A 23,877-nucleotide genomic window follows, 5' to 3' on the forward strand; every position below is an offset into this window, starting at 1 on the left:
AGAAATAAATTGAGAAATTAACCTATGGTCTCCCACTGTTTCATGTTTGTTTATTTTTGAATCCCAAATTCAGATGTCACAGCAGAAGAGTTCATAAGGAGAGATGAACATGGCAAAACAAAACAGGACAAGTTCAAGGAATTACTAGCAAAAATGTTACCCGCTAAGCTTAGTGATATTGTTGTCTTCAGTGTGATGAACATTGATGGAATACAGACAGATGTAAGATTTGCAGTCCGTGATGGCTCGGCATATTACAGACCTGAGAAACTGCATGCTGAGATGGCAGCATTTAAAAATGAGGTATATTGTCTAGGGTTGTCATGCATCTATGTAATTCACCCAGATACTGAGTTTGCAAGGTGTATATCCCAAACCTCAGTGGAAGAATGTGCTAGATTTACAAATAAGGGGTTTTTTTTGCTTCACTCAGGACAAAAACACTTGTCAAGCAGGTGCTTAATTCAAACTTTCTCCCTCCTCTTTAGTCCCATACATACAATTATTATACGGTTGTGCTAACTTGTGGTTGAATAAATATAACCACTTTTTAGTTGCAGACAGACAGTCCTCCATTCCCACCATGCTACAGTTGCCTGTGTTTTCTCCAGTCAGTGTTTCATTATGTAATATATCAGACTTTTGAATATGAAATCAGAAGAATCCCTACAAGCCAAAGTGGTACTGTAGTACACAGAATGTCTTGAAAATGACAGCTTATTGGGCATTCTAAGTGCTAATGGAAGTACCCGAATCATCAGCTTGGGATTAGACACTTAGAGTAGAGGCTTGATGCCACCCAGATGGAAATTCTACTGTACAAAGAGATGACAGTTGATAGAAGAAATCCTGCTGGAAGGAATGTATGAGTTAGAAGAACAGTTAGATAAGTGAGATGGAGACAACTGATTTTGTAATCATATTTAACTCACCAAAGGAGAATTTTAAATACAAAGTAACACCCTCTCCCAACTTTTTCTGCTGTTATAAGGGGAAAATATTTCCTGAGCGTGAGATAATTTCTTCCCATTCTTGATGTTCCCTAACTGTCCAGCTCTCTTACCAGATCCTGCATGCCCTCTAACTCAGTTACGCAGACACAGTCTGTCTTTGCCCCACTTTTATTTTCTATAGTCCTCCAGCTTTTGGCTTTGCTGAACAGACAGTAGAGCTGCTGCCTTGCACAAAGGCAAGATGCCACTGCTTGGCTTGTAACCTGCCCTCGACAAGGCAGTACTTCCTGACATGTCATTTGAGGCTAGGGGGGCATATCTGAGTTTAGTGTGCGGTACATCTTAGGGAGGATTTTTCCTGAAGAGAAAACAGCACTTTCCCTTTGCGTGAATATGATAGGGTCTGCCTGACCCTGGGAACCAAGCAGGAATATCTTAACTTACCACCTGCCTACATCTTACTGTATCTTAAAAAGTTGTATGGATTATGAGACTCTTCAGAGTGACCAAGCAGGAAATACCAGAGACAGATAGTATTCATGAAGCATAAGGACTGCTGCTTTTGCATATTTATTGAATTACTGCATCAATAATATACAAAATTGCATAGATTTCAAATATTCTGTGCCATAATATATGGCAGGTGAATTCATCAAAGCGGTAACAAGGGGATTGCTTCACATATTTTAATGAAAAAATATGTTTGTATTAATTATATATAATCTTTCAATATTTAATGAATAGCTGTAGTGAGTAATCACCAATAGTTTACAGAAAACCAATCATAGCTGGAAAATTTCTCCAGTAGTTTTTGTACATGTGTTTAACTATAAATATAGAAAATAAGTAATTAGCACTGGAATTATTCATTGAATTGCTAAATAAATAATATGTTTGCATTACTTCCTTGGGATATTGCTTTACAACAACTATTTTTATTTAGCAGAAAAATAATCCATCCTAATACTGTAAAGGAGCCAAGGTTGTTTATACCCGCTATGTTTTTCTATAACAGTATTACATAGCTGTCGAAATGTGCGTTGCAGACTCTCTGCTAATGGTGATAGATGTGGGCAACAGACACGAAACTGCATTGATAGGATGCATCATGCCATTATAAAATACATTTTACACCTTTGGGGACATGTTTTTCAGTATGTGTTATGATATTTGAGGATATACTGATGATTATAAAGGTCAAAGTTCTTACAGTGGTGAACTGAGATGACTGCACAAGTTAAAAAAAAAGTGCTTTAGTATTTATGTATTTGTTTTGGTCTTTTGAATGCTTATTTTTTAAATATTTGTCACACATTTTATCATTTGAAAAAATACATATTAAATATATAAGTAAAGAGAGTCTAAGTCTAATCTCATGTTGTTAGTTTTACATTTGTATACCTCAGCGTATACCACTATGGGAATAGTGAGGTCTCTTGTATTCAGGTTTGGGCACTAAATACACATAATTCTAATGTATTCGAATCACCAAATACAAATCGAATTCTGAAGCTTTATAGGCAGCTGTGCAAAATCCCCAACCAAGTAGAAGAAAGAAATCTGTCGTGCCAGGGAACAAACTGAGTGATGAGTTAGTCCAGTGCGTAGGCTACTGGCTGAAGCACAAAAGGTGTGAAATAATGGCAGCCCTGTTACTGTCCCCAGGCTTCTGGCGAACAGCTTGCTTCCCTTCCTTGTGCTTTCTGCTAGTTCTTCTTTGGTCTGTTTGGATTAGAAGTCACAAACTGCAGAGATACTGTTACTGTGTTATAAGACCTATACGTGCAGTGAGGTTCTTTATTTGGGTATTTGGGCTTTCAGGGGAAACCCAAATGAATGTTAAAAACAATGAACTAGCGAAGATTAAAGTAGAATAGAATATAGTATCCAGCATGCTGAGTCCACTGCATTTTGTTTCAGAGAGTTTGATGTTAAAGGCAAGTTTATGGGGCACAGATCAGTAGACTGAATCCTAATTGCTACAAAGTGGTCTTGTCAGGCCCCTGTCTGTGGACGTTATTATTGAACGCAGCTCAGCCCTGCATTTTCCTGTGTCTGTATCCTTATGTGCGAGAGAACGTATGAAATAATTTCTGGGTATAAGTCACGAGAAAGAATTTTTATCTTGGCTTAAGCTAAAACGTGCCTGTTGCTGTCAGGGTGCAGAGAAGTGTGACACAGACGACACAGCTCAGGGGGTGGAGTATCGCTGCTCTCAGAACTTTGGTCCTTGGGAATAATGTCAGTAGGCCAGTACACATTTAACACGTTCACAGGCAATTGTGTCAGTGATTATGCTTTTAGGAAATACTGCTACTGTAGATGTTTTCAAATTTTTCCTGTATTTGTCAAATCATTTTGCTTGCCTGTATAGTCAGGGATGTTATTAATACTCAAGAAACTAAAGCATTCCATTAAGTCTATAATCACTTAGATTTTTTCAGAAATTAAGGAGTAATTAAAAGCATTCATTAGGATGAGACTGGTGATGTGTCAAACTATATTTTCTCTTAGATCCAATCAGCATTACAATTGAACATTTCACAGATCGATGTAGATGAATGTAGGAGTGTCAATTGTAGTGAGGGCAACGGTTGTACAAACTACCTCGCCGTGAGCGACATCCCAACGGTGATGGATACTGGCAGTGTGTCGTTCGTCTCGGTAACAACCACCGTCAATGCGGTCTGCACCTGTTCAGCTAGGGACAGAGTTCATCAGTCTTGTTCCTCCTACCCTCGAAGCCCTTGTCTCAATGGTGGGATGTGTATTGACACTTTGAATGGTTACAGGTGAGGAAACTTGTATTGCAGTATTTTTTCTTTTCTTCTGCTTTCAAAGCATCGAGTGGAGCTTACAACATACAGGTCTAAAAAAATCATAAATGTGCTTCTGACTGAAGGACAAACAAAAAAACCCATGAGTGCACTGGAGTATGACAACAGAGTCTTTACTTACAGCCCAATAATGGTGTTGTAGTCCTGAAAGCGGTGGAAATAGTGTGTGAGTAAGAAAGAAAACCCTGGGGGAAAAAACAGTGGTATAATTAACGTGTCATTTTTTAATAACACCTTATTCAGTGTGAAGGAATGGGAAATATGCGCTGTTGTTTTTGTTTTTGTTTTTGTGTTTTTTTCTTTTTCTTTTCCAGAAGAGTAGTAATAAAAGCGAGTATCAGTGGTAGCAGCTGGGATGCAGGGGGAGTGAAATGTAGTTTAAACAATGGGTAATAAGGAGTTTAGAAAACATTAAATAGGAAACTTGGTATATTATAGCATCACCTGGCATGCACCAGTATTCCTCTAGTGAAATTATACTGCTTTATTCTAGCTAGGAGTGAACCTCCCTGAGTTTTCTCTGTAATAAATTGACCAATTGATGTGTAGTATTCTATGTTACTTATTTAGTGAAATAAGTCATTGTTCTCAAAAATACGGCCTCAAAAATACTTCTTTTTGATGGAGATAGTCTAGTGGATAAATATGCTTTGTACTCTTAAAGTATTTTAATAATTGCCAAGCACCTCTGAGACTGCTAAGTTCTTTATTGTTTCACTGCTGTTTTCTTTACTGTGATTTTAAGGGCTACATTTGTTGCACATAAAACCAAAAAAGTTCAACATTGGGGAATTTTGACTATTTTTTATGTTTGTGCTCTTTCAGATGTCTTTGTCCTGCTTCATTTCATGGACCAGACTGCCAGCAGACTAAGCACAGTTTCCATGGAAATGGTTATGCATGGTTTCGTCCCATCAGGCCTTGTTTTGAAAGCTCGCTCTCTCTAGAGTTTATTACTGTGGTTCCAGATGGACTTTTACTATATAGCGGTCCTTTATCAAATCCAGAACCTGGGAGAACAGAAAACTTCATTGCAATAGGTACTACTGCAAAAGTGTGTGAAAAAATTAAATGTCTTTTGGGAATGGGTTGCCTGTGAACAGTGTAGTAGTTAGTGTATGAATTCTGTCTTTCAATCTTAGGAGATAATTTGTTTTCTGGTTTGAAAATATTTTGAAACATTTCCTAATAGGTCTTTCTTCTCTGATGTCTGTTTTGTAGCCTGCACCTGTGGCTTTAGGTCCATTGCAGAGTTGTAGAAATTGAGGGGAAAGCAAAATAGACAGATTGCTATGTATAAAAAGATAATCCCCCTAGGAAGACTGTATTGCTATAAAGGAATTTAGGTACTTTGAAGATAGGTATTACATGATTAATGCAGTCTTAGTTGCATGTCATTCTTATCTAGTTTGGTGAGAAAAGAAATCGACTTAAACTGCTTTCAGTCTCGGGGCATTTTAGTACTTTTTTTTTAAATGATTTGATGGATGAATCCAGCCTCAGTGTGCCACTGTAGGAAAATTTATACACAAGTAGAACTCATTGCTTTATATTGACACATATTTAAAAGGTTACCACTGCTTTTTGTTTTTTAATTAATATACAAGATGTACAGTATGGTTGGTATTTTATATTTTCCTAATTAATTGAACGGTCATGTTGTTGTATATTGTTAATCATTTACCTCTTTTTTGTTTTGTTTTGCAGTTACTTGTAGACTTGAGTAGAAGATGGGAGGGAGTAAAACCTGCATGTGTTAATCGTTTCAGAGCATTATAAAATTGCAGATTGCTTATCAGGAATTAGTTGCAGTGTTTTGACAAAGAAGTGGCACAATCTAAAATATAAAAATAAATACTATATTGAATGAGTATTTCTGCATAATAGAAGTCATAGAATATAACTCCAGTTATTTCTATAGTCAACCCTACTTTATGTGATTAGCAATAACCATTAAATCAGTACATTCACCTACTGCTAAAATATCCAAATTGAAAGATTCTCATAGCTGAATTTAATTTCTTTTTCATGTTGTATTAGAACTCTCCGGTGGTATTCCTGTGCTGAAGATGAGCCATGGCACAGGTTTTGTGATGCTGCAGTTTCCAAGTCACCTGAATGTAGCAGATAAGAAATGGCATCAACTAGAAGTCAGAACCAATGGTCAGGTCGGTGATTTGATTTTATTTTTTTTCCCACACCAGGATATTTATATTTCCAATAGCATTTGCCTGTGCAGAAACAGTAGGATAGAAAAAACAGACTGAGTAATTATATGTATTATTCTAAGTGTGCTTATAGATTTGATGAATAATAGAATTTTGGGAAGACGGCACTGTCAATTTCAAATTACCTACGTTGTGATCCATATTTCAGGATCTGAGGAATCTTTTCTCCCATTTTCTTTAAGCTCTGCAGCACACGTGGAATGTACATAAAGTCTTAGTTTTAATTTGCATGTTCAGTGTACACAATTGGACACTGAAATCAGTTACCTACGCACAAAAAGCAGATAATTATTTATTTGCAAATGCAGTTACAATTTTTGTGAAAGTGGTTAAACTACTCAGAAGCATAAATTAAATGCAGAGTTAAGTGCCTTCTATTGTCAAATGGTTCCATTTTGGCTTTACTGTTTATTGCAAGATGGAAAACAGAACAGGAAAAAACCCAACCCTTTTTGCTTGATGGTATGCAAAAAGATGAAAATTTGATATAACTCGTTTATTGAATTTCACAGAAGTGGTTAATTCAGTAATCCTGTGTCTTGGTGTAGGATGTTCGATTCACTTTGGATCACTGCAGTGCAGCCGTTGTTTCAGAGATAGAAGGAGTAGGCAAATGGCTGTCTACTGAAGATCGTACAAATTGTGAAGTCGTTGGGTCTTTTCCACAAAGAGCAAGGTACATTTCTGGAGATTCATTGAAAAACATTTTATTCTAAGGCCTTTGAACATTCTACCTATCAAATTGAAGCAAAGTTATTAATGACTAGGAGCATAAAAGCATTTGCTTTTCTCTAAGACCTTCTGGGCCAAGTCTGGACCTTAAAGCACTAAACAAAGGAATCAGTCTTCCTCTGAGTAGTGTTGCAGTACTAAATGGCAACCCCAGAACACTACGTGGCTAGTACTGGTACTGTGCACCATCCCTTACCCGCAGGATTTCTCTCACTTTGTCAAGTCACTGTTCTTGAAAACCACATGAAATTAGGCCAGTTGACTTTTTAAGGGCAATGACTCTGGATCCTCAACCAATCTTACTGTCTGATTCATTTAAGTCTGAGGGCTCCTACTGACAACCTTTGAACATATTAAGGCAGACTAACACATCAGGGCCTCCAGTTGGTCCAAGGTTACTGCCCTTATGGCGGAGTCCAAGGCATGCGCGTGTATCCATACCTCAGCTGTTCATTTCACAGCCTGGTGTCCTTGTATAAACTGCTGATTGAAGTAGGCTGGTGCTGGTGTGCCTGGTTGTGGGCTGCAGAGTCTTGTAATGAGACGTACAATCCATCTCTGTTTTCCAGCAAAGTAAGACAGCCAAGGTGTGAGAATGACTCTGGTAGTTTCAATTGCTTGTACTGTTGGGTCAGCCTTTATCCTCAGTTAAAACTGAAAGAGCTGAAAAATCGTATTCAAAAAGCAATTATTACATTCAAAGCAGAAGGATGTGTTCAGCTGCATTCTGCGAGGGTTTGGATTCAGTACAATTCAATCCTTTGCACTGATGCTTATTGCCCTTGCTGATGACACTAAGCTGGCATAAATGACCGGTATGTTGGAGAGCGTCACTTGGAATTTAATAATTATCTCAGCAAACTGAAAATAGGACCTGGAAATATACTGTATTTTTCCACTCCAGCAAAGGGCCAAGTACTGCATGCAGGCAGAAGTAACAAGCCTCACAAATACAGAGAAGGGAACAACTGCTAAGTATCAGTGAAAGATATGGATTGTAGTTGGAAAGTGAGTCAGCAATGCCACATTAATGTGAAAAAGGCAAGTACTCCACAGTAATACCTCAATGTGTGTAGATCTCTAAGATATGGAAGGTAATTTTTCCACTCTGGTTAGCACTGTTGGGCCTCAGCTGGAGTCCTGGTCCCAGTTTGTGCAGGGCAGATGTGTACCAACTGGGTAGAGTCTAGAGAAGAGCAATCGGCTTGCGTTGAGAATAAGACCTATCAAGAATGAAGGAATTGAGGTCACTTAACGGAAAGCAGGGAAAACTGAGGAGAGATATGATAAATCTCAGTGTATATAAAAGAATAGTACAAAGAGGATTTAGACAATCTTCTGTACAGGGCCTTAAGTTACAGTGAGGAATATTCAGGTTATATTTTAGGGAAACCTTTGTACTAATAAAGATACTTGAGCTGTGGAATAGATAGTGCCAGCAAGTGTGCTGGTTAGCATTGGGGTTAAGCCTTGTCAGCAGGTGCATGGGGCCCTCCTGGTCATGAAAGGAGCACACAAAAAAGGGACAAATACAAGAACAAATGAAAACGAAAAACTGAGTTGATAACTTGGGGCGGGGGGGGAAGAAACTCTGAGGACTAAAATATGTGGAATTATTTGGCTCAGAGAGATGACTGGGAGACATGGCAGAGCCTGGGCATGTGCACCTTAGCCTTTAGACCACATTGACTCAACTTTTAGGTTTCTGGCCTTTATCATACGCAAACCAGTTTTTGTTGTAGTATTCCTACAGTATAGGATGAATGTTCACATACAGAAGCACTTGAAGGAGAATATGGTGTCTAGAATATCACAGTTGTTCCTGAGTTGAACACAAACATATCTGAATTGTAATAGTGTCCCACAGTTAAACTCCCAATAGACTTCGCTGTCATGTTGAAAAAATAAATTACTCTTTATTTTAAAGGGCCGGCTTCTGCTTACTGACTGGCTGTCTTTCAGAGAATAGTTGCATTCTTTTGTTATTTTACAGAGCTTCTATTGTTTGGAAATGCAGTGTAAATGTGTGTCTATCTGCTGTATTATATAATGCCTATGTTTGAAGGTAAATTCACATCTATTTTTATTATTCATATAATTTTTACAGGTATTTGAATGTGAACCATGTTCTGCAGCTAGGTGGTGTAAAAGAATCGTTACCATATTCCTACCCACAGTTGCTACACAAACACTTTTCTGGTTGTTTGCGTAATTTCATCTTGGATACTCAGGTAAGAGAAGTCCAACATTTGTCTTTAGCAAAGAAGTAAACTCTTTTATTAAATTTTGGGGAGATATACCTGAAACTTTTGCTTCCATTAATCTACTCAATGCCCGTGTGCATCAGTGTAAAATACAAGAAAATTCTAGATTTTTCTGTCATAATTAGAATAACTACCTTGAAAAGTTATTTCTCAATTACGAGCAGATGTATTTGTGAGCCAGAAACTGTGCCTTTGTTTATCCCCTACTTCATGCCAGCTGTCTTCCAAGCTTCTTTGCACATTCAGGGAACTTCTGAATGGCAATTGTATAATGGTATATTTATGCCAGCTGTCTGCTTTGTTAGGAAATATTAGGGGTTTTTGCTTGCATAGTCAGTTGAGTTTATTCAAAGGCAAAATATGGTCTTGGTAAAATAAGTTGAAATCTGAATGTCAAAAAGCAAACTTAGCATCTTACGCAATGCAGATGAAGAGCACGCTGTTATGTGGTATAGCTGTTTCTGTTTGAGTGAAGTATAAGTGTTTCTTAAATAATATTTCGGTGTCACACAATTTTCTCTTGAAGGTATATGACCTTCAGTCTCCTGCAGAGTCCCTGAATAGCTTCCCTGGCTGCACACTTACGGATGGGAGCTGTGAGACCATGGGGTCTTCTTCCTGCGGTATTCATGGGAGGTGTCTTGGAGACTGGGGCTTGTTCGCCTGTCATTGTTTGCCGGGTTACTATGGCTATCGATGTGATAAAGGTGAAGTTCAGTTTTCTGTTACATTATTGATAGACTGGTAAATTTCACAATACAGAAAACTTAAAATGTTTGTGGGTATTGATTGCTGAGGTGGTTTCTGATGTTTACATTGTGTAAAGCCATGTTTCAGTGTAGTGCCCTGTGATTTTTAACAATTTCTTTTCTAATTCCCTTTGAGAAATTACTTTCTCACTATCAGATCATTTCTTTAGTCCTGAGGGTGTTTGTGCAATAATTATATGATGGAGACTGCATGACAAAAGAACTGTGAACATAATTATTTGTTCTCATCACAATTTTTTGATCTTGCATCTGTTCACACTTTCAGAAATATTTAATAACCTAAAACTTAAATGTGAGTGTGCAAATACCACTTACTGTGCCAGATTAGAATTACACAACTGGAATTAGAAATTACTGCTCTGTTGGTGTCTGGAAGAGACTCTATTGGCTTAAGGATCTGTGCTTTTGGTATAGTAGGATCTTTTCTTTAGCCTGCATGGAGCCAAAGTTTGCAGCAAGAAGACAACTATAAAATAGCAGGTTGTGAAAATTGGTCGTGGAACTTAGTATTTTGTCTGCAATCTCTTCTTTTGTCTTGCTCAGAGCTGCTGCTTTCCTGCTGTCATCCTGTGTGAGCACTGTAAGGAGAAGCATTAGCAGGATCAAGTCAGGAGGGAGATCACCTCTTTACAGAGGAAGATGAAGTGGGAGAGTGACTGGGGAAGTTGTGGAAATAGATAAAGTGATGTGTCCCAAAAGACGAGTTATGTCTCATGGATCCATGCTGTGCATTGCAATTTTTTCTTTTACTTTCAACTCTTATTTTGAAAATAATGGAAACAATAGTATTTCCCTCTCCCTACAAAAAGGTTTAAAGGTCTTTATCCTTACTTTTTAGTTGCCAAAGAATATACATTTGGGCCAGGAAGTCACGTACGTTATCAGCTTCCCATTAGTGTGCCTGCCCGTAGGACGCTGTTTGAAGCCATGATTAGGACACGGCAGCCTGACAGTGTCATCACAAGCATGTTGTCTCGAAATAAGGATGAACACATCACCCTACAGGTGAGCAAGGCACCCCAGACGGTAATAGCATGAAGTTAAATCAATGCCAGCAAATAGTTAGCCCAGAGAAACATTAGCTTAAGAGTTGGAAATAGAACTGAAAACCTTATGCTAAGCACAAAAACTTTGGAATTTGTTGTATGGACACTTACAGATCTGTTCCTTCACTTAAGATATTGCCTGCACAACCATGGTATCCCATTGGATTTCAAATGAATTTATTGCCAGTTACAGTGAAGTACAGTTTGCTGAACAGAATAGGGTGAGTAGTGTGTCCTCCCTGGTGTCCTGTTCAGCTGTGGTCATGAGTGGCCGATTCTGCATAGTTCAGACCCTGCCAAGAAAGGTGCCTGTAGCAGTTCTGATGATGTCACTCTCAAAATGACAACCTGTTCATTTTATATGTACCACTGAATGAGTCACCTCTTCAGCTAAGTTGGTTTGAGCTGTCAGTGTAGAAGTGCTACACCAGCCTCTCAACCATTTGAAGAACCCCATGTATTTGTCCAGGAGAGAAGCAGGGTAAAATTACTCTGAGTGAATTACATACTACTGCGAGTACACTGCTACCAGTATTTAGATTGTCTAGTTCAGGAGCACCTGAAGTATCTTTGTATTACACTGTACGTGCAGTGTGAACATACCCTAAATTTAAAAAAATGCTTTAAGATTGATGATTACATACAAGTCTTAGTTCAAGTAATGTGACAGTTACAGGTGAATACAAAATGTCAGGTGATGACTTCTCTTTTCTTTCTTACTACTTTGTTAATTATCCACAAGGTTGTTCAGGGATTCTTAGTGGTCTCATATAACCTGGGTGATGGAGACTATTCTGTAAGCCTTCCCTCCTACCACATTGATAATGGTGAATGGCATCATATCACAATGGAGAGAAAAGAAAATGAATTTACTCTTCGCCTCTATGAAGGAGGTGGGAAGAGAGAAATTCTGAAAGCAGCAGGAGTATACAAAGAGATTGTGATTGACCCCAGCAGCTTGGTCCTTGGAAACACCTACCCGTTCAATCGAAACAAGAGTTTTCAAGGTGAGGAATTCTTGCTCTCACTGTTCAGAATATGGACCTGTAAAAATGAAGGTTTATTGGTACTACGTGGGCATACTGCGAGAAGCTTTCTTGTTTATGTCGGGCCTCAAGGAGACAGATTTCTTGCATGACACTTTGCAAAAGGGACAAATAAACGGTTCTGACTAGGAAAAAGGTAGAGCAGGGAATTATGTACAAATACTGTTATGTACTCTACTGTATGTAGAGTGTTTGTAACTGGAGATCCACAGGCTTCTCCCAGGTGGGCTGTGGGTGGGCTCATTGCATCAGATACACAGAACCAGTTCATTGCATGGTTCTATCCAGTCCACGTGGCAGCTGTCCATCCCTACCAAATACGACTGTCCCTGTGCTGAAAGGAACAGTTCTATTTTATACAGGCATGGCAGAGCACACAACAAGCTCTGGGTTGTTTATGCACCTTTATGCACCGTCTTTGTATTACTGGATTTTACAGTCACTCCGTTGAAGCATTAACTAAAATTAGAAATGGTTTATTGATTAAATTTTTAGCAACTGAGTGGACAGAAATTGAACAGTTACACAAAGGAAATATAGAGAAACATAAGGTTAAGATACCCATAAAAGCTTTTTACTCTGTCCCGAGTTAGCAGCTCACCCTTCACTTAAAATCACAGTATAAATAACGCACAGTTCCACGGCATGTCTCTTCCATTGACAAGGAAGACACATGCCATTACTTGTTCAAATGTGCCTGGTGTCTGTCTTATCACCTCTCTCCCATGGCTTTCACCTCTTTAACCAGATTCTAGTAAATCCATTTGAAACAAGGCGGTAATGTTTTCACCAGATAAAAGTATTTCAGTGAGTAACACAAAACCGCGAGGAGAAAATGTATAAAATGTATATGCATTAAATAGAACAACAGCTTACAATGTAAGTGTATCACAGATTATTTAGAAAAAGATTGTTTTCTATTGTTTCACTAGAAGTATTCCAATAACTAAAGTTTTTCCTAAGAACTAGGGACCATATTTTGAATTTTTATTTATAGGAGTAATAGTATTTAGTTTTTAAGTAAGTAGATTAAAGAAGTCAAATGGTTACATGAAGATCATTTTAATTGGAACAATTAATGTTGCTGTTAAGCAGCTGAAACTTTAAGGACTTTGAAGTTATAAAATATACTTAATTCTTCAAGGTATGTGCTTTTGTGCTAGGCAACTCGTGTGTACAAAATTAATGCCACACATCTTCAGTACAGAATTTCTATCAGTGACCCAAGGCTGTTTCACCATTATTTGTGGTTTGCTCTTCTGTAAAGTTAAGCTGTAAACTACAAATAAAAATCAACCAATCACAATTTATACTGGTACACATTGAAGAATATAACAGATTTTTCCACAATATTTGGACTTTTCTATTGAAAACACAGTGAAGGGGTATGTGTTCCGCTGTCTTGAGCGCAAGCAGATAGGGGCCTGCAGCAGCAGTTGGTTCTTGTGGAAAACAGTGGGAATCTTGATCAAAACTTTAACAGATTAAGTCAAAAAATGGAGCACAATGCTATGAAAGTTTAGGTAAATTTAAACTTTGGTAGCCTGGGTCCTTCGTTAAACATCAACTGCCAAATCTCACAGCTGCTTCAAATCATTCTTGCTGAATGGCTTTTAAAACAGTCTTTTTGTGCCTTGCCTCAGGATGTATGAAGGATGTCAGATTTAATAACTACAGGATCCCTCTGGATACTCATGTGAAGGAGCTGGTGTCAGTATTAAGTGCCCAAGGCGTCACAGAAGGCTGTTCTTCAGAGGCTTGTAGGAATAACCCTTGTAACCAGGAATTTATTTGTATTGATTTGTGGATGATGCATGAATGCAGGTAAATGGTGGAAATAAAAGCCCAAGCCCCTCAGATTCAGGTGGGAAAGGGTGGGTGTTGAAGAACTTTAGAAGGCTGCCACTGGCAATCTCATCAAATCAGTTGAACCACAGTGAAACAGCTGGATGCCTGCGTAGGCATTAGGTAACTGGAAGAACACTGTCCTTTTAGGTGTTCCCCTTGGCTGCTGTAAATCAGCGTTATCTCCATTGATTCTGTAACAATTTCAGCTGCCTGTCTTGATTGAAAATATTTAGACTAGCAGCAAATCCACAAAGTTTGTAAACCTTGAAAACCGGGAAAAGAGGGTGTGTTAGCCTGAGTGGAGCAGAATACTAGGATGGCCAGCTGCCTTGTGAAGCTTGTGCTGTGCATGGTAGATGTGCTTTCTTTTGTCAGTGTCTGACTTCTTGTACTGTCTTCAGCTGTGACCTCCCTTCCCTTACAGGCCACTTGAGCTGCAATTAGAAGCACCACGTTGTTAAGCTCAGAGTTCTTGTGTGGGGCTGGGGTTAGGGTAACACTAATTCAAGTTAGTTGTGCTGTGAAAACGTACGCTTGAAGCCTTACAGGCTGCCACTGTCCACACAGTTTTCTAGAGTGTATTTTTTTCTGGAAATTCACTGTGATGGAAACACAAAGAACATAGCATAGCTTGTCCTGCCAAGGCACAACTGCAGACCCTAAATCCAGCTATTTTTCACATGGGTGATCTTGCAGAAGCCAGTGGAACTACCCAAGTTCTGAAAGCCCTAAACCTAAGGGTTTGAAGTTGTGGAGCTCATTGTTGTATGACTGCTATAGATAAGGCTGCAATCCTGTAATTATTCTAAATAACTTCTAGTAGCTACTTCAGGAACTGTATATAGAGTGTCATCAAAGACTGTTTTAAAATCTTAAATGTTGTGTTTCCTGCCTACTTTTCTTGAAGTTTAATGGTTTCATTCTGCCTTCGTCTTTTCAGTTGCCCTCCAGGACACATGGTGATGGAAAATGCCACTGGTAGACAGTGTGTCTACACTGCCTGTGCTAAAAGGCCCTGTAACTATGGTACCTGCATCTCCCAGTCACCAACCAAGTTCCAATGCCACTGCCCTGATGGCTACACTGGACAGAACTGTGAAATCACACTGGCGATCTTTCACAAGGATACAGGCCTCAGCTTTAGTTCCATGTTTGCCATCTGCATTTGCTTTTTGGCACTGTTAGGTAGTTATGGCAATTACATCTTGTATTACCTTTGGTGAACTCATTTATCCATCTTGTCCTGAAAACTCATCATCTCATCCTCCTGCTGAAAACCTCAGTTTCCTAATGGAGACTTTGCCTTCATTTCTTTGCCATGGTCTCGGCTCCATCAGTAACTTATTATTTCATCTCTGTGTGCATATATTGCTAAGTGAATCAACATTTGTGAGCGATGGAAAGTCTTTGCAGTTTTATTTTCTGCTTATTTTCACTTCACTACTAAGGAACTGTTCAGATGCATAATTGGAAGCAAATTCAATTGAACAGCAAGTGTGGAAGTTGCTACCAGCTAAGCATTGTTTAAAATACTACTGAGCATGAAACAGATTTTTCAGTCTAGGAGAAATACACTGTTCGGTAGGAATACACTTGGGCAGACAGGAGCAGTCTCTTGTGTCTTGCCAGTTGTGTCACAGCTCCTAACAGCTGCTTTTGGCTTCCTCAGCCTTTTCAGGCTCAGGCATTGGGTCTCAGAAAGAAGAGGAAAGACAAAGAAGGATGTTGCTAGTGAGTCCTTGTTTATTCAAATTTCATGAAAGTTTGCCTCAGTAAGGATGTAGGATTTTGCTCATGGCTTTTACACTGTTAATTGTGTCATTCAGAAGTTGTAGGAAGCATATGAAAATGTATTATGGACTGTTTTGCATCATCTGTAGCTACCTGAAATACCATCATTTTCCCCAACTCTGCTAGATACTGTTTGCTGTGCAAATACCAACAGCAAATAACATGGGAAGCGAACTGGTTGCACAGCTTTTGGAATCCCAGTTAGTTGAAGTTGATGAGAGATCATTGTGTTAAAGGAGGGGGGTTTTGCTGTGTCAGAGCAGTTTTATTGTGAGCTGACTTTGTGTTGCTGCCTGTACTTGACTGAACCTGACTGAAAACCCAACAGTATCTTGTACCTAATAATCCTGCTAATCTTTCAGGTCTAAATTATGAGTTAGAAACAGTTGATTTTAACCAAGTGGTGAGCATTGCTGTGAAAATTTTAATAGATGTGAGAGATACGATCTTCAGTGAAGGTACTTGTGGGTTACACTCTTGGAACATGGGCTGTATTCATTTTAAGTATTGGCTTTCTGCTAGTGGTGACAGTAAAAGAATAGGAGAGATGTAGAACATTAAAAGACTTCTTGAATATCTCAAAAGCAGCTCAGCGGAAAAATGACTGCCAAAAGTTACCATGTGTGGAAATCTGTGTGACACTTTCTGTTAATTGTGGGGGCAGTAGGGTGGAAGAGGTAAATACACATCATTGATTCAGGTTGAAAGTGCAGGGCATGGACACACCTCGGTGTGCAGCAGTCCCAGACCCAAACTCATCCAGATGCTGCTCCGCAGAACTGCACTCTGCCGTGGAGATACTCTGTAAGAGATGCTGGTCTTTTTAATGCTCTGCGTTGTTAGTTTATGGCATCCAATGGTTTGAGGTCTTACTGTGAGCTTTGATCAATTTCTATGGAGGCGGTAACACAGTGGTACACAAGCTCCTATTTACGTAATGTTCAGTATCTGATGCTGAAGCTTTAGAACTGTCAGTGTGTAAAATGCACCTAAGCATTTAAGAAAAATGTTTAAATTCATAGATGCTAAGGCAAAATGTGCCTGATTTTTTTTCTAGTGAAATGTATAAAAGTCATTTCCCCTTTTGTCTCGTGTCTTCTTGTGCTTCATTTCGGTGTAATTCTCTTACTGTCAGCACATTGTTACATGGGTGCTACCCCTTTGTACACATTTTCTCTTACAAAGTTTAACTCAAGACAGTAAATAACCCCAGGTCTCAGACCACCACTTGGGTCATTCAGTTCTTCAGTTACTTATAGCAACTTCTTGAAGAGTTGTACTTTAAAAGGTATTTTAAAATGCTCTTTAAAGGCCTTTTCTTTTGTCTCTGATACTCACTTGTAACTACAGTTAAGAGTGCAAAAATCAGATATTTGCTGAGAAACAGAAACCTACAGCGCTGCTGGCTCGGACTGCAACCAGTGCTGCAGTATGTGTGTGGAGCGGCTGCTAAGCTGCCCTGCAGCGCTGGGGTATACAAATGTGTTACTTGTTTCTGAACGATGTCCTCTTTTGCTCCTGTGTGTTTACACAGCTCTGTTCAGTGCTGTATTCTTGTGGGCTCGCTGGAAGAGTCACAAATGTCTGAATGAAGGAGTTTACCATGTATCTGCCCATCATGAGGATCTGGAGGACATCAGAGAAAATATCCTCAACTACAACGAAGAAGGGGGTGGGGAACAAGACCAAGTAAGGATCACTGTATTACGTTACAATTAAGAGGGGACTGGTGGCTCAACATGCTAATGAAAATATATTTTATGCTTTTCCTTTATAACTGAGGACCTTAGTCTTTGTTCTGCTGATTCATTACTGCAATCGGTAGATGAATTATTTGCAAGGTTACGTACACAAGGGTGCATGTTTCTTAAGCAGAGATAAGTGCCTATCAATTTTTAATTTGTTGTAAAGCAAGCGATCCTATGTGCATATTTAAAAATGCTTTAGAGTGAGTTTGGCAATACAGAACTAAGAGCTGATGGTCTTGGTTTCACAGCTGAGGAGCCGCTGAGGTTCTCAGTGGTAGTTACTGCTGGAGCACCGAGGGCTTGACAGAGCCTGATGTGAACGGTTCGTTATGAACAGTCTCTTTCTGGAGATTGCTGACAACAGCCGTTATTCAGACTTGCCTCGTTAAGAACCCAAGGTACTGCGTCATTCCTCTTAGGCCCTAAAGCACAGAGTGGTGTGGAAGAACCTTCTTGCATTTTCTGTTCTGGAGAGAAATAAACTAGTGAACACAAGCTGTGTTGATACTTAGAGTAGGCCAGGCTGTGCCCAAACCAGAGAATGTTAACATTTCTGCTAGCTGCTCTAAGGATTTCTACATGTCAGTGTAAACCAAAACTTTGAAAGAAAACTCAGATACTGTAGGTGAGTAATTTAAATAGATTATTTGCTGACCCACAAACATTTGTTGTGTTTCAAAAAGGTAACAGACTTCATTGCCACCTTTGAAACTGTTCATTTCTTGGATTCAAAAGGTGGTGTGACTCTGCAGAGGTAGTAAGTCAGGGCACTAATGTGATGGGTCAAAAAATGCCAGTGACTTAAAAGAATATTACATGTGACCTGTCCCAAAATTCCAAATATCTTCAAGAATTTTTAGTTATATAGAAAGAGTTTTACAAGGCCAGCTGAGAAAATATTCTTACATGTAAGAATATCCTTAATTTCTTGATGAATTAGTGTGAGCATAATAAATAAAGGGACACTTTCGATGCGATAACATAGACAGCTGTATGCATAAATCTTGTTTTCCTTAATCAGATTAACTTCCTCTGCAAAGTATTGTAATTTTACACCCAGAAGGTCTATAGATTAAGGAAATCCACAGTTACTGTATGACATGTTTAATTACTTTTGGAGAGTTCTTAAAATATACTCCTTATTTTAAGCAGTGGAAGCAGATTAGTGAGTTGATGATCTTCATCTGAGGTTATTACTCAGTCTTGAAGAAATCCTGCTCAGAGTGAAGCCTCTACAGGTCCTGTATACTGTTCCTGAATTACTCAGATTTTACAGTTGCTGAGATTGCAGCTAAAACTTTCCAGTACCCTTTTTAATACCCAATTGTTTGTCTAGATTTAAAAAAAAAAAAATATATCCAGAATTACAATACCTTAATTGTATCCTAATGTTACCTTAGCAAAAGGATCATGAGGGTGCTCGGACAGGAGAGTTTTGTCTTTGTGAAGTTAGTGGCAGACTATGGGGACAAGATGCTGTCTTACTAAGTTATTTCCAGTGCAGAAACTCCTAACATGAGCCCTCAGGGAAATTAAAGAGTTCATAAAAAATTGTAGTAGATCAGAGCACTGCTGAGCATATGCTTAACGCAACTGAGCACCAAGTGTTGTTAAAAGCCAGCTTTGAAGTGAGAGGCAAGGATTGACCTGGGTTTGTAGACCACCAAGTACGAGTGGTGCGTCATTAGAAGAAATGTGTCATTTTAATGAACAACTGATAGCAGTGAAGGATGATTTTAATATCACCCAGCTCACTTAAAGGATGGCCCTTAAATCTGTATTTGGACAAAGTCCCATTTAAATTTCTTACGATTACAAGTTGCCATGTGGTATTGATTATACTGGTAGCCATTGTATTCTAAAATCATAGAACAGAATCGGAGAATCGTTTTGGTTGGAAGACAGCGTTAAGATCAAATGCTTGTAGTGGGATAATACTGTAGCTTACACTTATTTAGAACATGCCTAAGATGAGACCTGAAGCACAGATGCCTACATTGTTCATCACTAATGGTATTTAGTCTCCGGAGGAATGGAAATAAGCAGCTGTTAGTCCTGTCCCAAACCCTAGTCTCGCCACTTAATGTGGCTTCTTGATTCCAGGTGGGATTTTTTTGAAGCGGTTCTCTCTCCGATTGCAATTCAGTAAAGGCTCACCAAGATTACCTAGGATAATCTCTTGTAAAATGGTTATGCACAATTCAGCATGCGAGAGAGTAAATGTACTCTTTTGGAACATGCTGATTTGACAGCTCTGTCACTGATGGCTACTGTTCAGATGAATGCCACGGGCAATACCAAGAATTACTTGTTTGCTCTAATGAATTGTGTCTCACACAGCCTGTCAACATTCTTCTTTTGCCTGTAAGTCCAGAGACACATCCTTTGGACTGTAGGAAGGTGAAGGATGCTGTAGGACAACACTTTTCTTTTGTTCAGCTGGTGTAAAGATTCTGATCAGTTAATGCAATTAACATGTAGGGTACTGGTAGCTTTAGTGGCAGAAGTCGCACTTAGGACCGCGGCACAATTATCAGACAGCGTTAACTGCTTCTGTGCTAGAATGGAATTTTTGTACAAGGCAGTTACTTGGCTTTTACAATCATGCCTCTTCCATGTAACATCCCTAGCCCTTGTTCCATGGATTGATAGCATTTTAACAGAAATCACAGTAGATGTTTAAACTACTCATGCAGAAAGATTTCTTGTAACATGCTACTTGTGAATGTCCTTTCTCACCTTTGTTACCAGACTTGGTATCAGTATTTAATAATGCTAAAATATTCAGATCTGAATTTCAGAACAAAAAAAATGGGGAATTTCTGTCATTTTTGTTTAGTTTCTAATGTGAAATTAGACTGATTTTGAACCTATCTGTAGTAGAGCACGCTGCACAGGTGTTCCTCATGCATTCTCATCTGCTTGGTGGGTTTGGACTTCCTTAGGCACATTGTAGGTGGCAGAGTTGGTTGAAAAGCCAGTCCTTCATGTCTTCACACCAAACTGCCTCAGGATTGTTCCTCCTTCAGGTCCACTAGAATGTGAAATTTTGGGACCGCTAGAGAGTATTAATTTAATGTGAATGGTTTTTCACTCCAGGATGCATACAACATGGCAGAACTGCAGGTGTCTACTGAAACCAGCCCAGCCTACTCCCTCTACAAGAAGAAAGAAAACCCAACAAAAGGGAACAGTTTCTTTAGCGAGGCGTCCCCAACCACGCAGGAGCAGACCGACACATCAGCAACTACAGCAGTTTCCTTTACCAGTGGAGACTTCAGTCAGTACTTGTCAGATGTTGTCAGAGGTGCTGACTGTCTGCCCCAAGACTCACCACAGGTATTTTGCACCGAAGGAGAAGGCTCACTTGCCAGCAGCCTCAGTACCCTGAGCTCCGCTGGGCTGGATGAGGGGATAGTGTACGACGACATCAAAGAGTGGGGACCCAAGTTTGAGAAATTGAGCGAACTGTACTCCCATACCGATGCAGAAGACCTGTAGATTACCAAGCCCACTAATTTCAAAGTTTTGGAAGCACAAGTGAAGGACGGGTTTTCATGCTCCTGCTATGTACTAGTCTCCTCCCTGCCTTTTTCCCCTGTTATGAGAGGTGGTCAAATTCCCACTCATGACCCACACTTTGCATCTAATTGAAAAATGCAGTAGTAGGAGCTAATCTTGGGACATTCTAGACACTTATGTTTGGGTATGTAAACTTACTGGAAATAAAGGGAGAACTCTGGGGTACTTAGTCATCACATACTGTGTTTAAGAAATAGACATTTTGTCCCCAAGGTAAGAAAGGACTCTTCAAGAGATCCTGTGTACATTAGCTAAGATGGTGCGCAAAGCATGAAGCAGGCATGCTGCATGTACTGGTTTCAGTAGGAGCTTTAGCAGTTACTTGAAGAGAAAAAGCACATTGACTTTTTCTTGTGGAAAAGTCCCTGTTGTACGATAACCACCTTGTATCCCTGAGGGAGGCTGAGTTAAAGCACTTGCTCACCAAGCACAGTGCAGAGGAGAGCCCAGGGATCGAGGTCAAGCAATGAAGCAGCAAGGATGGTGACCCTTAACTTTGGTTGCAACTTAATGAAATCCCTCTGTGCTGGCATATAAATGCAGAAACAATTTAGGTACAACACATCAAATCAGCTGCTTGCAACTAAATACTTAAGCAAAAGGCCATGCTAAGACACTAGCCTCAAAGGTCACTAGTTGGGAATTGCAGCAGCAAACACCACAGTTCACCATAATCTTTCATTCCTAACAGCTCACTAAACAGCCTAAACCAAGGACCAGCCAGAACCACGGCATTTGCACCTCCAATCCCGCCCCTCATGGTTTGCTGACCGTCCTTTCATAGGAGCGCTGCAAGAACAGGTTTGAGGGGCTGGAGACTGACTGTGTAACAGCAGCACTGACCAACTACAGCTGTAGCCCAGTAATGCCTTGCCAGGAAGAGCTGATGCATTTCCAGGGAGGAAAAACGCAACATCCCTTGGATGTTGTCAAAATACCTCGTGTCTTTAGGATGTCGGAAGACTGAAGGTCTGTCCTATATTGGGGCGGGAGGGGGGAGGAAAGAACTTCACCCACCACTGGCACTTCTAAAACTAATATCCTATGATAAACAAAACCCTGCCAAAAGTCTAATAATTCCAAGCTGGTACTTTTCCAAAAGCCATGCATGGCAGCACTTAATACAGGCCTCCCTCAGATACATTTTAGTACAAAAACACAGTCAATTGGGGACAGAGAAATACAGGGAAAAACTAACAGTGGTTGCAGGGGGTAGAATATTATGCTCTAAATTATTGGTCCCTTTTTCAGACTGTTTAATGTCCAGCTAGTATTCTGGATTTTTTTTTTTTTAAACTTGACAACATTTGGAAGAGAGAAGGCTCCATAAAATTATTAATTTGGATTTTCTTTTTTAATTGAGACCACTCTTATATAATAAATGGAGTAAAGTGCAGCAAGAGCACAGTCTTGTTTTGTGCTGTTTATATATGTAAATTATATCTGTATCATCTTATAATATGAATATATCACAGATTCTAAGATAATCTGTTTTGTTTCATTAAAGCATAAACCAATGTATTGTAAGAGACATTAAAACTGCTTTTCTTAGAGTTGCATCAGTAGCTTGTTTGGGGAGGTCTGGCTTTTATTTTTTTAATAGATATATATTAAAATCCATAAACAAATAGGTCAATGCAATCTGCAGGCTACATTGTTGCACATTTCCCAAATGAGAAATGTTCACACAGTATCTTATTACACACATTTGTGACACACAAACTGGAAAGTGTTGAGCGCACACTGAACTAATGGTCACAGGCTGCAGATGATGTGGCATTTTCATCTGGAAAAGCGAAATGCCATTTTTACTCACGCCTAATAGTTTTGATGCAGAGACAGTACATAGTCTGTGATTTTTGTAATTTCACTGATACATTCACCTGTGAGGAAACAGGCTAAAATACCTTGCAGCATTCACAAGTCAGGTATGTCAGATTCTGTATCTCACAATCACAGCAGTCACAAACAGGATATGGAAAATGAAGTAAATACATGTTATGCACAAAAACCTATTCCTTCCCCAAACAGCAGTAATTTTTGTCTGCATACCTTGTGTTCTTTCTATTGCTATGGATATGCTGTTATTTTGGCTGGTTTTAATTTAATTTAGCTTGTAAGGTCCTCAGGGCAAGGACTGTCTGTATTTGCCTGTGAAGTATCATGCATATCTAAGGCACCATATAAATAATAAATAAGCCTTCTGTATATGATATCTCTTCCTTGCATATATTTAAGGTTGACTAAAGCTTGGACTCTACTGAATTATTTCTCTCTCTCTGCTTTGATCAGATGCTTCCACAGACATGAGTCCTGCATGCAGTTCTGTCTGAAAAGCTGAGGGAAACATTCCAGTTATTTTCCTTCCTCTTCCTCCCCAGTCTGATTTTAATTCATTCCCACCTGAATACCAAGTTGAGATTTGCAACAAAACACAATCAACAGAGGAGTCAGTGGTGCTTTGCTCTGCTTCACAGCTAAATCAGTTACTAAGCACCTGGGAAAAAAATTAACTCTCTCACCTTGCCAGGAATGTGCCCAAATAACCTGACTACAGCATATTCTGTGATACGGAGGTCTGGGTCCTGTTTGTTGAAGCTCCTACTCCACCCATGAAATACTTAACTGGTCAGTGGGTGATGCTAAAAGCAAGCCAGAACACAACTCTCTAGCTTGGTGACTGGGAGCCACACGGGCAGCACAGCTTCAGTGTTCCTGAGCTCGAGATGTCTTCTGTTACCCCTCCCAAACAGGCAATTTGGAAGCCAACATGAACTTGCTGCTCTACTACTGCTTCTTCCCCCAGCACAGCTACGGCACTAATTTGTAAACAAATGTAAATAATAATCACCACAACCTCAGAGGTCCTTCTGTAATTGCAGTTAGACATAAGGTTTTATGGAATATACAGTATAAACCAAAAGGTCAGAAAACATTTTAAAACTGCTGTAGAAACTTGTGTAGATACAATCTCAGTAACAGGACACACTCATTTGCAGCTGTCATGCCCTATTAAAACCGACTTTTCCTCT

At 39.4% G+C, this 23,877-nt stretch overlaps 1 protein-coding gene across 1 annotated transcript in view; it reads left to right on the plus strand.

Annotated features, from left to right (window-relative positions):
* Positions 1 to 20,846, plus strand: part of LOC129212237 (neural-cadherin-like) — a 62,709-nt gene extending 41,863 nt beyond the window's left edge. Inside the window, exons 21-33 of the mRNA XM_054840560.1 lie at positions 74 to 303; positions 3,468 to 3,745; positions 4,616 to 4,830; positions 5,831 to 5,958; positions 6,567 to 6,694; positions 8,858 to 8,981; positions 9,541 to 9,721; positions 10,623 to 10,789; positions 11,573 to 11,837; positions 13,520 to 13,700; positions 14,665 to 14,909; positions 17,050 to 17,204; positions 20,363 to 20,846. Of these exons, the coding sequence (XP_054696535.1) occupies positions 74 to 303; positions 3,468 to 3,745; positions 4,616 to 4,830; positions 5,831 to 5,958; positions 6,567 to 6,694; positions 8,858 to 8,981; positions 9,541 to 9,721; positions 10,623 to 10,789; positions 11,573 to 11,837; positions 13,520 to 13,700; positions 14,665 to 14,909; positions 17,050 to 17,204; positions 20,363 to 20,764 (2,699 nt within the window). The 3' untranslated portion in view covers positions 20,765 to 20,846. The remainder of the gene's footprint in view (positions 1 to 73; positions 304 to 3,467; positions 3,746 to 4,615; positions 4,831 to 5,830; positions 5,959 to 6,566; positions 6,695 to 8,857; positions 8,982 to 9,540; positions 9,722 to 10,622; positions 10,790 to 11,572; positions 11,838 to 13,519; positions 13,701 to 14,664; positions 14,910 to 17,049; positions 17,205 to 20,362) is intronic.
* The last annotated feature ends 3,031 nt before the right edge of the window (positions 20,847 to 23,877 follow it).

Source organism: Grus americana, chromosome 13 (assembly GCF_028858705.1).
Source record: "Grus americana isolate bGruAme1 chromosome 13, bGruAme1.mat, whole genome shotgun sequence".
Lineage (NCBI taxonomy): Eukaryota > Metazoa > Chordata > Aves > Gruiformes > Gruidae > Grus > Grus americana.